The sequence below is a fragment of the Orbicella franksi genome, chromosome 6 (assembly GCF_964199315.1).
Source record: "Orbicella franksi chromosome 6, jaOrbFran1.1, whole genome shotgun sequence".
NCBI lineage: Eukaryota > Metazoa > Cnidaria > Anthozoa > Scleractinia > Merulinidae > Orbicella > Orbicella franksi.
The window spans coordinates 29827029-29841604 of record NC_138150.1 but is presented as its reverse complement, the minus strand read 5'-3'; the positions used below and the strand labels follow the sequence as shown (position 1 = coordinate 29841604).

Genomic DNA, 14576 nt, shown 5'->3' with positions numbered 1-14576 from the left:
CTGCTGTCTTGAAGTTTGCTCTTGAATATTTTCTTCGAATTAGTCCACGTCCGTTAAAATTAATATGGCCAAGTTTAACTGCGTGCATGAATATACATCCCGGAAGCATATATACACATATTTAAGTCTAACCCTGTTGGTGAGATATCGATAAATATCTGAGTAACTTAATTTTCAATTTTATAAATGGCTACATTTCAAGAAAAGACGGCCTCGGGTTTATTATTTTTAGCGCAACACTTGCAGTTACTTGTGTAATGAATTACGTCTTTTGCTCATCTTTGTTGTAAACCTTAATGCTATCACGTTTAAAGTTTGTGATTACATGTGTCCTGCAATGTTTATTGCGGAGTGTTTCATCTAGATGGCCGGCTTAAGATATTTGTTCTTTTATAACAAGGCAAGCAATTTGAATATCATATTATTCATAATTGGATTTTTTTCAGCCACACGGTTAGAAATATTTTGACAAGGCAAATTTTTTTGACGTTCATCACAGGTTCCGTGTAGGAATATCTTTATAAAAAAACGTAAAATGTTTTTTATTTCTCTCATGGAAAAACGGCCCTGAAATTTGTACTGATATAACGCAAAAAAAGAGCAGCGATGTTATAAACTAATTGAAACGCCGAAAATGAAAACTCAGGCTGATTATTTATCCATAACAAGAGGTTATATGAGAGCGTTGAAGATGAAAATGCTAAAAGGTCCATGTTAATGAAATTCAACATCAGTGATGGCAGCTGTTCCGAAATAAAGTCCTTTCATTAACCAAGGCAAAAAAAGACAGGAACTGAACGATGCCTATGCAAATTTGGCGGAGCCTCTTCCCACAGAAAAGAAAACAGTTTTCAACGAGTTTTCGTGTATTTCTCGGTGATTAGAAAATGAACGAGCACAAAGTTTAAACATCGCATCGCGCAGGTTCACGGCGCTTTGTCGACGCAAAATACGTTGTAAATCACCGTGGATTATATTGATGGGTCGATTTTCGCCCTATCCTCGCCAGAACATCTGCCACGGAACAATGACGGCTGATTTGCTATTGTTTGTGCAACTCGGCGAAAAAAAACTTTAGCGATAGCGCTCGGTTATAGAAAAGACGTTCACAAGTGATCTCTTCTCAGTGTAGCGTCAGCCGGGGAAAACAAGACCTCTTCTGTTTGGCCACGGGAAAGTCTGAAACTGTGTGAAGAGCTTATCACACAGGAGCTGAGCGCCCGTGAAGTCTTTTTGTTATTGGATTAAAGGTGGACAACTGGATCACAAGACCTCCAGCTAGCTGAGGAAACCATCTTTGATGAATGATCAAGTTGGAAGGAAAAGAATCGAGAACTATAGAACAGTGAATCGGCAGTGGAGCAGCCCTTGTAAAATTTCTTTCCTTTCACGCTTCTAGCTACTGAAAGGCAACTAAATAACTGCAATCAAAGACAAGGTATAATTGAAATTGCGTTTAATCGGACTGACGGGAATTAACTTTATAATTTCCGTAACGTGCCGAATTTTCAAAACAGAACCAGGCATGAATTTAACAGAAGAGTTTAATCGCACAAATAACCAAGGACAGGACGAAGGGGATTTTCTGGCGCTGAGGATTATTCAAGCGGTGGGAATGTGCCTGTTTATTCTCACTGGTATTCCAGGGAATTTTTTAGTGTGTTACCTGGTTCGCAGAACGCGGCGCCTTCGAACAGTGACAAATTCAATCATAAGCAACTTAGCTGTTGCAGATCTCGGGGTGTGCCTCTTTAACATCCCTGTTTCCTTGGTAACAGTCATTTACAACCGCTGCGTGCTGACCGATTTCGTATGTCGGATCGCAGGCTTCACGAATGCCTTGTTCCTTTTCGAAGCTCTGTGGTCGCTTGCGCTGGTCAGTATTAGCAGATACTGGTGTATCGTACAACCAGCCAAGTTTTCCTCCATTTTCACCCGTCGCAGGACCATGGCTTTGATCACTGCGACCTGGATCTTGTCGCTGCTGTGCTCTCTCCCGCCGTTGTTCGGCTGGTCGCATTACGTCTTCACAATTGGCAAAGCAACTTGCTATTTCAATCTAAGCGAGCACCTTCCTTACACAATCATCTTAGCCATTGTTGTATTCATTTTGCCATACATTCTGATCACCGTTCCATATTACAGAATTTTCCGCTTCATTCGCGGACACAGTCGAAAACTGAGCGTAAACAGTGTCTCGGCGAGTTTCAGAAAAGGAACGCGTTCCACTTTCCAAGATTTCAAAGTGACAAAACTTTTGCTCGTTGTTGTTTGTGTGTTTGTAGCCTGCTGGACTCCACATATCATTGTTAATTTGTTGAATGGTTTTGGCATCATTCAGCCAATTCCGCGCATTTTAGACGCAATAAGTACATTTTTAACTTTTCTCTCCAGCTCCTGTAACCCGTTCATCTACGGGCTTATGAACAAAAAATTCCGCAAGGGCTTCCGCACGGTTCTTTGTGCGCCTTGTCAGAAATGCGCTAAGACAGAAGAACCGAAGCTTGAACGGAAAATCAGTGGAGAAACCACCAGGAACGTGAGCTCAAAATCAAGAAGTAGTCATAAGAGAGAGTGGAAGATTGTAACAGAGACACGCAGTACAATTTACGAGACTTGCGTTTAGAAAATGCAAGTTAATATAGAGAGTAAGGAATTTGAAAAAGTATGTAGTCTGCATGGTACTAAAACAATATAAGTTGAATATCAGTTCACGTCAGGTTCACGTTGAAAATTTCTGACCTTGTAAGTTATAGGTTTAAAGTAATCTTTTCAAACAATATTCTCCATTCAATTGTCAAGCGCAATTTTCTTAAATATGGTTGATCTTAAAACCTTTAGCGTTTAAAAGTCATTGACGGAATCGAATTAAACTGATTTACCTATTTACTAGGCCACGGTGTGATTTCTTAGTTTCTCTGTTAGTCGTTAGGCTGGAAACTGAGTCAGAGTGATGCTAACACCTTGTCGCATCTACTTCCAGTGAGTATTGGATACTAGGACTATCGATAATTTTTATGGTGCGTTGTTGTAGCCGCTTTACCAGGGGTGGGGTGGGGGAATAGGAGGCTTTTGTGCAAGGGGGCCATTTTCCCTCGGAAAATTCCTAGGTTCAATGAGAAGGAAAATTTCTAGTATTGTTGCTCGAGCGGATCATTATTTCTTAAAAATATTTTTCATTTAATATTTACCGTGGTGGTTTCTAATTCCTGCCTTGGGTATTTATGGTGCAACTAAACAACTCAAAACACTTTGTAGCCTGCGGCGGGAGGCGAGCTACTTTACCGGCAGATGCAGTGGCTAAAAAAAAGTTTCATTTGAGTACTGTAATGACTTCAGTTGACAACTCTTAATGCATGGAGATCTCGATCTTAAACGGACACCACTCTAAAACCAAATGTCTATCCGCCATTTTTCTACAATCACTGCGATGGCCGTCTCTCTAGAAATGACAGCGGTCACTTTGCAGCAGTCAACAAACACCCGAGAAGAGTGCTTTTCGCTGAAAATGCACTCTAGAGGGAAGAATAGGTAGATGCTGCATATGTCAGCATATAAGATTTGGGAGAACAATATTTGTACTTAAACTGATTAAAATAGCCGTGTTTACTTGCTTCTAGTGATGCCCAATATATACGTCAGGATTAGTAGTGCCATGTTACCTCGACTCGATTCTCATTAGGTGTTCCCCACGATGTCTGGCTTCAAATCGCCATGCAGTAGACTGACAATTCTTACTTTTCAACCTCTTTCGCAAGGTCTCTCATCATCGATCCCGGAGCGAGAGAAGAGGGCCGCGGGGAAGATGAGAGACCCCGGTGGTTGCTAACTCTCTGTTACAGTACTGTCAGCTAGGGAAATAAAAATCCGACGTTTAGCGCTCATTAATTTCATGTGGGAAGTGATATGGTGTTTATTTCTTTTTCTCTTAATTCATGTTAATTGATACACCTCTTCGTCGTATCTAGGTGTACCGGCATTACCACGGACGACAAAATCGATCAAAATCCGTGAAAATAGACTTTTTGAAGACGAAGCCCACCGGGATGGGAATTGTGAGACTGAAAATATTAATTGCTCATTATTTGTTGTTTATTTTTTTTTTCGTTTGTTTGTTTGCCGCTGTTGTTGGTTTCCTTCGAGACAATTGAGAGGAGGTGGGGCGGGGGATTCGAAAGAATTTAGGGTGTTGCATTGATTTTGAGAGGACCTGTAGTGTGATTACCAGTCTCTCGAAAATTACCGATACTAGCGCTATAGCGAAACTAGGAGCTGGTCACTTTGCGAGTTCGTAATAGACCCGTAGACTAAGTTACCAGCTCCCAGTTGGCTTGATAACTTAGTTGGTAGAGCACTGCACCGGTATCGCAGAGGTCATGGGTTCGAATCCTGTTCAGGCCTGATTTTTTTTCAGGTTTTAATTTCCCACCTGCTAAGTTGAGTGCATAACTGCGATGACCAATCATGTCTTCAGGTTGTACTTAGTCTCGCAACCCTGCTTCCGATATAAAGGTGGCTTATTTTTCAACAGTGCAGTCCTAACAGGGAGGAGAGCGTACACGAAATCACGGTGCCCAGTTGGCAATCCATACCAAAAATCTTCGACCACCCTTTGACGTTATGTATGTACACGTACTCGTAAGCGTGCTCTAATGACGCGAAAATCGTGCGCCGTGCGCTGTAGGGATGCGCAATGCAATTCCGGGGGATTGTCTGCAGTCATTCTCGTCCCAGAGCCTTCGTATTTTAAAACGAGTACCACTAGGGACGAGAATTGTCTGCGGTTGGAAACTCAAGACACGAAAGACTGGAGACATTTCTTGTAGTTTGGGTCTTGATTTTACAGTTTATACAAACTTCAGTCTACAGTGTGTACAATTTAAGCAGCCATACTTTTCAAGTTTCCTGGGTACCAGGGGATTTGGATGACATGTGGTGTGGTAAAACTTTAACCTTGGTTCAATTTCAACTTCCTTTTTGTTTTACTGTACACTCACCATCGCACACACTAAAAACAAACACACAAAAAAGGCTGAATTCATGAACAGACTTAATATCTGCTTTAACCAGAATAAAACGGTACAAGAAAAACCTCTGGCACCCAGGGTAACTCTTAACTTTAAAATTGTTGAAGTCTTGTACAAAAGTTAGTGTAGCCCGCATCCTGTCTTATTAAACAAGGGCTTTTGGGGAGAAGAACAGCTGTTGTCATACATGCGATCACACTGGCGAAAACTAAGAAGATTTGCATGTAGCTTTAACGTTAATGTCGACTGTTTTAAATTAAATATAAACAAATGCACTTTACAGTCTTCTATAAATTCCATTTTATGATGGTGTTCCTGCCACCAAAATTGACAAAATAATGGTGGAAAACAGTAAAATATTACAGCTGTCTTCTAAGTCCATATACCTCAAGAAAAGGAAAAAAAATAGTAACGAAGCTAGAGGCTATAGATTTTATGTCACGCAAAATGAGGACTGAAATAAGAAAACTAAGTTAACACCATGAGAATTACTGCTTGGTGTACGACCATTTTGTGGACTGCAACCAGGGAAGTATACACCTTACAAACACAGTCCAAAAACAAAAAAAGAAACACCACCAGAAGCCAAGAAATGCTGGGAAATACAAAAAAGGCTTTCCTTAGGAACTGAAGTTATAAATGCTATGAAAGCAATGTGTATACATCATGTACTATTGTTTATCTCAAACCACAGTGGTGTTGACTATTTGCCCTGAAGAGAAGTGAGGCCATTGATATCAAGTTTCAGGTCATTTTGGAGGACGCGTAAAATGTTTTGAAGAGTGGCGTACAGCAGAGAGTTCCATCATTCCACTTTCTCTTTCCTGTCTTGTTCCACTAGCTCGTCTCAGCCCAGTCCCTGAAGATGTTGGAGTCATCACAGGAGTTGAGCGGACATGGGCACCAGACATCCGTGATATGTCACCGCGTGGAAGATCCCCACCTGTTACCTCAGCTGGGGCTCCGCGATGAAGGCGTGTGATTCGTCTTTCCCTTTCTGCACGAGACATGGGCCTTTGTGCACCTTGTACCAGAAATAGAGAAAATAATTACGTCAATTAAAAGATGAAAGGTGTAATGCCAAAGCATGAAAAAAAACAAAAAAACAAAACAAAAAAAAACATCATTTCATTAATACAACAGTTCTTCAGTCTAGAACTTTACAGTAGTGATCCAAGTGGAAATGGGGGCAACCACTTGACACTGTCCCCACCAGAGAGAGAGAGAGACAGAGAAAAAAAAAACATTCCTTTTTCCTTTGTTCAGTCCACATATCAAAGATTTTCAAACCTACCAACAGGGGAGGGTGTGGCAGTACTCATTGGTTCCCGTAATCGACCAGATGTCGTGCCAGGCAGAGCACGGGTCGTGGAGCTTCGGTGATTCCTCTCTGGCTCTCTTGGTTCACGTTCTCTCTCTAGCACCTTGTCTACTCCCCTCAATCCTCCCCGGTCAGCACCAGGATCGGGTTCTCGTCCACTACCCTGAGATAGAATTCATGACACACTTAAAGTCAGTTTGTTCAAAAACTGTAACAAATTTAGATCTTTGTAGTTTGGCATAGTAATGTCTGTCCTGATGTCAGGAATCAGAGTAAGAAAGCTCATCTGAAGTAAAATGTATGTAAGAAATTGTAGAGCATTTTGAAAAACTGTCTCAGCAGTTCATTGGTAACCATTCACTAGCAGATACAGGTCTTCACAACAGATAAGAGAACTGAAAATGGATTCTTTCTTCCTCAGTTAAAAGAGGATGCAGTGGATTGAAGGGTGGACATGTTTTCTCCGATAAAAGGGGGTTTGGGAAGGGCTAAGAGCAAAACCTGAGCACAAGGACCCTGGCCAGACTTGAAACCAGACAGGTTCGTATTATTCATATTTTACAAACGCTCTGATTATGTCAAATCAAACCAGGAACAAACCAAGCATACTTACAAACTTAAGAAGATTCCAGTCAAAGATGTAGTCGTACACATAACCTTGACAGTGAAACAGATTGCGGAAAAGTTGACGCAAATAAGAGTAGTCTGGTTTGTCATCAAAGCGTAGTGACCGGCAGTTGTTTAGGTACGTGGAAAATTCAGCTGCAACAAAATCACAACAAAGGCAATTGATCAATAAGTCAATCTTAAACTCAAAATCCATTAAAAATTAGTGTTACAAGCTTGTCTTCTCCCCTGCTCCCCACACCTTGATGACAGAGCCTGCCCTGTACATTGGATAGGCTGTGTCTTGCACATGAAAATTTGAAACTGACCAACAACTAATCAAGACAATTCATGCCTCTTTTTAGAACTACATAAAATCAGTATGGAATATTCTGAATTGAATACAAGACATATCCCGGGAGAGTAATCATTCAGGCTGCTTTTCCTTGCACCTGGTAACTTTGTGAATGAGCATACAAAGAAAACAACCTCAAACGTTTTTAAAACAAATTATATACCGATCTTAGATGTTACCACTTACATGGAAATCCTTTGCAGAGAACTTCAATTGGAGTGGACATCTTCTTTTCACTGATTCTTTCATACTTTTGTTTCTTTGTTGCTGCTTTGAGACCTTGCCATGGCAGACTTCCCAAGTTAAAATACATGAGCACATAACCAAGAGATTCTAAATCATCTCTTCTGCTTTGTTCTAAAAATTGAAATTGGAAAGATACTTCATTTATAACTTTGTGACAAGGCGCAGAGAATTAGAACTTGTAATACATGCGGTTAATTGCCAAGATAAGTTGCACTTGCAGTGTCTGAGCAAGGTAAAGGTTTGTATGTAAGCACTAAGCAGGGACTACATTTTGACCAAGTGTTGAGGCCAGTGGTACATTGTACATGCAAGCCTGCAAATAACAGTCGGTCATCGGACAATTGTAAGGTAAATTTGAGGTTTTGACAGGTAAAAGCTTAGCCTAGTCGGACACTCTGACCAGGCATTTCTGCTAAAATGAAAAATATTTTAACTGGAAATTTGTGGCTGAATACGGGACAAGTTATTTTGTTACACTGCCACACAATACTACGCAAAAAAGCTTTGTTATCGGTTTTGTTTTCATTCCGATTCTAAGAATTTTATCACGCGCAGTGCATCGTCTCAAATTTTATAATTATGTCGAATTGAAACACATCACATCAGCACCACTATCCCTACATGTTAATTTATGCATTTTGCGGTGGTGTTGTGAAAGATCGTGAAGCCCCATTTAGTCTGAATTACGTTCATCTGAAAAACTACTAAAAACTGAGGTCTTATGTGATTACTCGTTGTTTGTTGCTACCAAGTGTTGTGGAATTAATTTTCAGTCGTAATATACTGACCCTATTATAATAGTATGGAAATTGAATCCAAGGCCCAAATACTCACGTTTCGTTTATCTGAATGCAAAAACTTTAAAACCTCTAAAACGTAACCAAATGTTTTTCTAGTCCGTATGATCAAAAATCAGTTTAATTTTTAACTCTTATAGTTTCTTTTTACGTCTGTCAGTGTGGTTGAAATATAGTTTCCGTACCACAGAAATGTTTTTGTGAAAAGCGTGAATGTACAGATTAGTCACGCTTTATAGTCACGACCACCTCCAATTCCACATTTTAAATAATTACGCAAATTTTTTATTCAATTGACCCCAAAAACATCCAGAGGAAACTTGCTTGCAGAAAAAGTCAAAGAATTTATTTCAGCCAATTTTCAAGTCTCTGAATGTCCACGCGGGAGATTGTTTCATCGCTTTTCCCATTTTCCTTAGACGTCTTGGGAAACTTGCTATGTTGGAAACGCTTGTGTGACTAGGGGTATAAATGTTCGTAAATTTGTCAATTTTCAACAGGTAAAATAATACCAGAAGTAATGTAACGGTCCCCTTGCTGGTGGTAGTAGTGATTTTACACTCAGTTGACTTATAAGCTTTTCGAATTTACAACCAATATTTTGGCGAAGTGTCTACACTAAAATACCAAAATGTCTCAAATGTCTCTTTTTAATTTCTAACGACAAACAATTTTTTTTGTCTGACCAGACTGGCATTTTGTCAGGTAAAAACTGGTCCTTGTCCTGATAAATGACCTGCCTATAGACAAAAATTATTTGCAGGCTTGACATGTATCTTCTAGAAAGTACACGTAATGAGTACTACAATCTATTTTCAATTTATAAATCCTAACTGTTTAAAGCAATATACAGGTGTTATATATCCCACAATCTAATATGAGCAGACATACATGTATCTAATAAGCTTTAAAAAATTACACACACCAAACAAAATGACCAAGTGATCATAGTTGCAACTCTACAGTATAGGATTAAACTTGGGTGATAGCAAAAATGAACCTGCCCATGATTTGATACCATGTATCAGACCAACTCTTCCTTGACTCTAATTTAAAGAGAGAATTTTGTTTCCATTTGACTGAGAAATAAAACTTTTGTGCAAGACATAACATACCAATTCCCAAGTGAGTGTTGATGCTGGCATATCTAGCTGTTCCCGTGAGATTTTTGTTTTCTCTGTATGGTATATGCTGGTGAGTTCGTGGATCCCTGTATTTCTTGGCCAGGCCAAAGTCAATGATGTAAACGAGACTGCCCTTCTTACCCAGTCCCATCAAAAAGTTATCTGGCTTGATGTCCCGATGTATAAAATTTTTACAATGAACATACTCTATTCTGCTGATCTAGAATATATATAAAAAGAAATAACCTTGATATTAGTGCTCCAAAAACAAACTACAGAATTATCTTACAATCAAGAACATAGCTATGATAATACAGGTACTGGTATATGGTACATGTTGTACTGGTAAATATGTCACGTAAATAACAGATTAAATTAGTTCAGGCTGCCTTCAAAAGGTACAGAAATTTCACACAGAACTATAATATTAATTAGGCAAACTTGTTCTACATGTATCAGTCCTGTCAGATTTAATTTAAGAGCAATATTAAGACTAAAAGCTTTCAAGTTGAATATGAATAAATACAATGCAGTTGATAAGGTTTAACCCAGTTGGGTATCACATGTACAAGTAAACAATTTTTATTAGCCTTTTCTGCTGTTCTAATAGAACAGCTTCCATGATCTGTCCTCAGAATGTCAAAGTATATTGGCATAAGTGCTGACTATCAGGGAATAATCCACAGCAGCACGGCCAGTCAAATTTACAGTTCCAAAATCGACCACATTTCAACATGTGCTAAAGGATTTTCACTGAATGTAGAACAGAACCAAGGCAACCAATAATGAGACCTAAAGTACTTGAACATCCAATTGCCGGTTTGAGCTTAAGCAATAGTGCACTTTTTCTGTGTTCACATAGCCTCATCTAAACACAAGGAGGGTTGGGATAATTTGAGACAGTTATGCAAATCAGAGACATAGTCAAGGACTTGCATAACTTTTGAGAATTCTCCCAGCCCCAGAGTGTTCAGATGAGGCTATGTAAACATGGAAAAAGTACTCTGCTACTTTTATAAAATACTTCTAAAAAATATGGGCGAATCTAAAATGTCACAACCGTGTTTACATACTCTCATCTAAACACACCTATAAACCAATGACAACGTGCGTAGTAGCTCAGTTATTTTATAAAAACCCTATTCATGATTGTTTGGCCGTGAAGAAAAACAACATTGTTGTTGACAATGGAATCAAAATCATCTGTTGCCAGAAAACAAGGGAAAAAACCCTTGTCAAGAAGTGCATCCGAGACTCTTTTGAGATACATGTAGGGTTAGAACCCTAGTGTAGTAGCAGTAGTGGTTGGACTTTATTTAAGTGTGGAGGTGTTTAGCTTTTGACAAACTAACTGGGGACACTAATAAAATCTTAAGTGGATACAAAAAATTAAGGCATTTACACATGTACACAAGTAGAAAAATCTAAAAGGTAAAAGGCAAGCACAGGCTTGTCTATTTGTATAACTAGAAGCATATCACTCACCATTTGATCAGCTAAGAGTAGTACTGTTTTAATACTAAACTTTCTGTTACAAAAGTTGAACAGATCTTCCAGACTTGGTCCCAGTAGTTCCATCACTAATACATTGTAATCACCTTCTGTTCCACACCACTTGATCGTTGGTATACCAACTGAAGATAAGAGCAAAATTTTATCCAGCAATATGTATTTATTATGCAATGCCAAATAACGTACAAAATGAGAACATATCAGATTACTTATTTTCTTCACAGTCATGTTCAAGTGATCATACAGAAATTATATCCTGCTGAGAAAGGCTCAACATTCTTTCGCCAAATTATGTTTTACAAACAGCATGATGACTAATAACATGCCATCTGACAGGGTGCAGAGAAAAAAACAAATTATCCAGAAATTTTTAGGGGAAAATGCGGAAAATGCACTGATTATGCGGAAAACGCACTTGATTATGTGGAAATTTCAAAAGTTAACAAAAGTGATAACAAAGCCTTTCCAATGTACCGAACAATAGTTAAAGTCAAAGTCTTACCCGCAGTTTAAGCTCTTTAATAGTAAGGACAAATTTAGTAAACATTAAGCCCGCCAACTTTGACATACATGTGTGCTCGATCTGTCTCTAGTATTTGTTGACAGGTATTTCTTCAATATTTTAGCACAAGTTTTCTATAGAATTTTGCATGAAGAATTCATTATTGTGTTCTTGGAACATCTACAACTTAGTAACCAGTTTATTTATATCAGAAGACGAAAAACATTATTTATATTGGAAGATGAATAGTTTCCAGGCTCTTCACCTGAAGAAGGTTGCAACTACTCCTATCACAGTAACATTTTCAACACTATTTGAAACACTTCCCTTTAATTCATTTTAGATAATGGACCCCACAGTTAAATTCTCAAGCATTATCAAGAAAGTCAATTGTGTCAAACCTCGTAAAAGCGCTTAATTAAAGCATGTCTAATTTTGCTTTGAAGTTATGTGAAATGTCCATTTTAGTTAAAATATAGATAGCATCAAATTCAATTTTCTATTGTGGGGTCAGTTCGGGAGCTTAAGTCTCTATAAGTTCTTCTTAATTGTATTCAAAATGTTACCACACTATGAGGTGTTTTGGTACCTTTATTTTTGCCTTTATTGCATGACTGTTCAGTGGAAACTGTCTTAATTCATGCAAATGTGATTCAGACAAGATTCTGCTGACGGCCATTCAGTTTTTGTAAAAACAAAAATCACCTGAACAAACAGTTAGAGAGTACAGTATATACTTTAATTCATAAATAATAGACTTACACAATGTCATCATTGTTTTAAACTACCAGAATTCAGTTTTGTTTTTCTTTACTTATTGAAATTTAGGAGCTGCAGTCACATTTAAATAACAATTTCCAAAATAAAATGAGAAACACAAAAAGTGGAGGATTCTGGTAGTTGTAGTAGATCAACGAACAATTATTGTGACAGGTCCAACAGCAATGTTCCACAGAAATAGAGCAAGTACTGCAAGCCCAGTAATTTAGAGTATTTTTTTTTCTAAATTTTTTTTTCATTATATATTTTGTACATTACACTTTAGAGTGTTTTTACTGACAGTAAAATGTAGGTTTTGTACCGAGCATTTGGTACCTTTTTATTGTATGCAGTGTCATCAGTGCCTACGAAGTTCGTTTACAAAAATCGAAGGGCTAAGGGTTCCACTAAAGGCCCAAATTATGTCTAGCCAATATTTGAGAACATGTTTGGCTATACTGACGTTTATGATAGCCTGTGCTTAATAGGTGGATAAAATTGCATGTCAGTTGATTTCAAATTATCACAAAAAGCTTTTGCAGCTTGTGTTTCTTAGGTTTCAGTTGCTATGTTAAAGTAACTGCAAAAATAACAATGAACTCTGGAAATGATGAAATCTCTGACTGTTTAAGTCACATGCTGGTCAATATTCTCGAGTCTTTTGTTTCTATTATTTTGCATCATCTGTAGTACACAAAGTAGCACCGTAGGCATGTCTCATTGAACCATGCCACCATGTATGGATGGAAACTCGTAGTTACTGAATTGAATGAAACTGGACTCAGAAATGTATCCTTGGCAAATGAAGGAAAAGCAACAACAAACCAGGCTGTTATCGTAATTTTATTTTTCCGCATCAGTGCAATGACCGCCGTCATCGGCCATGATCAGTCTTACCAATATGTTGTTGATTTTGCTTAAACAACACATCCTAAGTTGAGCTAGGCCAAATTGTTTTTAAGTGTCAAAATATGTCGATTTACTAGCTACAATCAAGCTAGATTCCTAGTGTGTATATTCTGGCGATTTATGGCTATTTCTTAACTGTGCTTTGCAGCTGTTCACAGTTATTTCACAGCTATCGGTGGGCTGCCAGACAGCTGCAAAATGCTGTCAAGAACTTTGAAGGGCTGCACAGCATTTTTGCAGCCAGTTGCAACCTCACTTGGGCTGTAGAAAGGCTTGTGAAATGTGGCAAATCAGCTGTACAGCTATTTTGAAGTACTTAAATTGTGGCACTGCACAGCACTGCTCATTTCGTATGGGCAAGGCTGTGTACGTGTAAAAAATCCTGCCATTCACTTAAAAATCTTTGCATGGTTCTACAGACTATGGAAACTACCAGATTTCAAAGATTTTTAGTTCCTAAAACTTTGATAATTTTCATTATCTCATCAGATTATTACGTTACATATATTACTAATGTTATTTTACATGCTGTTTGAAACAAGCATATCAGTTTACACCCAAACACTATTATTTTGTTAGAGTTCATGGCAAATAAGATTTTGACAATTTACCACAAGCTTAAGGGCAATTTATGGATTGCCCAACTCGTAAAAATACTTAAAACTTCGCTTACCTCCTCCTTGCATCATTTTGTAAAATTTAGCTTCAATGTGTAGCTGCGGATGTTTAGTTTTAACACATTCTAGTTTGATAGCAACCTCCTCTCCAGTTGAAATATTCGTACCTTGAAAAACAGACAACAATTTTACACTCCAGGATGTTAAGCTCATAAAAAAAATCCTGACGTATATAAACTGCCAAAACGCTAGGGAGGAACTGATGTCGCATTTACGATTTAGCTCGTGTTAGCAATAGCTGCTCAGGCTTGTCATATAAGCTTAGGTAAAAAGTCCGCAGCTTTCTTAGCTAATTCTGTACGTAAAGCAGCTAATGTTTTCAACAATTACCTAGGTATATGTCGCCAAACGACCCGCTTCCAATCTTCCTACCAAGTCGATACTTGTTTCCAACACGTAGTTCCATCTTTACATCCACCAAAAAGTAAAATCAAACCAAATCAAAATGGAGGCCTTCGAGCGTTCTCTTCCGCCGTCATGAAAGAAGCAACACACGAATCTACGGTTACCAAACTCTTCGCGCACAGATGTAATTATCCGTAAAACTCGTCAGAATAGTAGGGAGGTACTTTCCAGACTATGAGTTAGATTGTCAAGACTTGAAACGGCATTTTAACTGGAAGATGGCTCAGATTTTACAAGATTTTGAAAGGTTCCCAAATCCTTATTCTGTTAGCTTGCGAAGTTTATTTTGGTGATTTGCATATGACGACATGAATAATGTATTTTCCGGAAATATCC

At 38.3% G+C, this 14576-nt stretch overlaps 2 protein-coding genes across 2 annotated transcripts; one reads left to right on the top strand and one right to left on the bottom strand.

Moving 5' to 3' along the window:
- Positions 1–698: 698 nt before the first annotated feature.
- LOC145489064 (rhodopsin, GQ-coupled-like) lies at positions 699–2799 on the top strand. Its single transcript, XM_081467966.1, has one exon. The coding sequence runs from the start codon at positions 1526–1528 to the stop codon at positions 2624–2626; it is 1101 nt and encodes a 366-aa protein (XP_081324092.1). The 5' UTR covers positions 699–1525; the 3' UTR covers positions 2627–2799.
- Positions 2800–3590: 791 nt separating this feature from the next.
- On the bottom strand, positions 3591–14492 carry LOC145489062 (casein kinase I-like). The gene is made up of 8 exons (XM_081467964.1): positions 14166–14492; positions 13832–13942; positions 10962–11110; positions 9468–9696; positions 7496–7666; positions 6962–7110; positions 6322–6511; positions 3591–6051 (listed from the first exon to the last, which is right to left on the bottom strand). The coding sequence occupies exons 1-8, from the start codon at positions 14239–14241 to the stop codon at positions 5777–5779; spliced, it is 1350 nt and encodes a 449-aa protein (XP_081324090.1). The 5' UTR covers positions 14242–14492; the 3' UTR covers positions 3591–5776.
- Between the last annotated feature and the right edge of the window lie 84 nt (positions 14493–14576).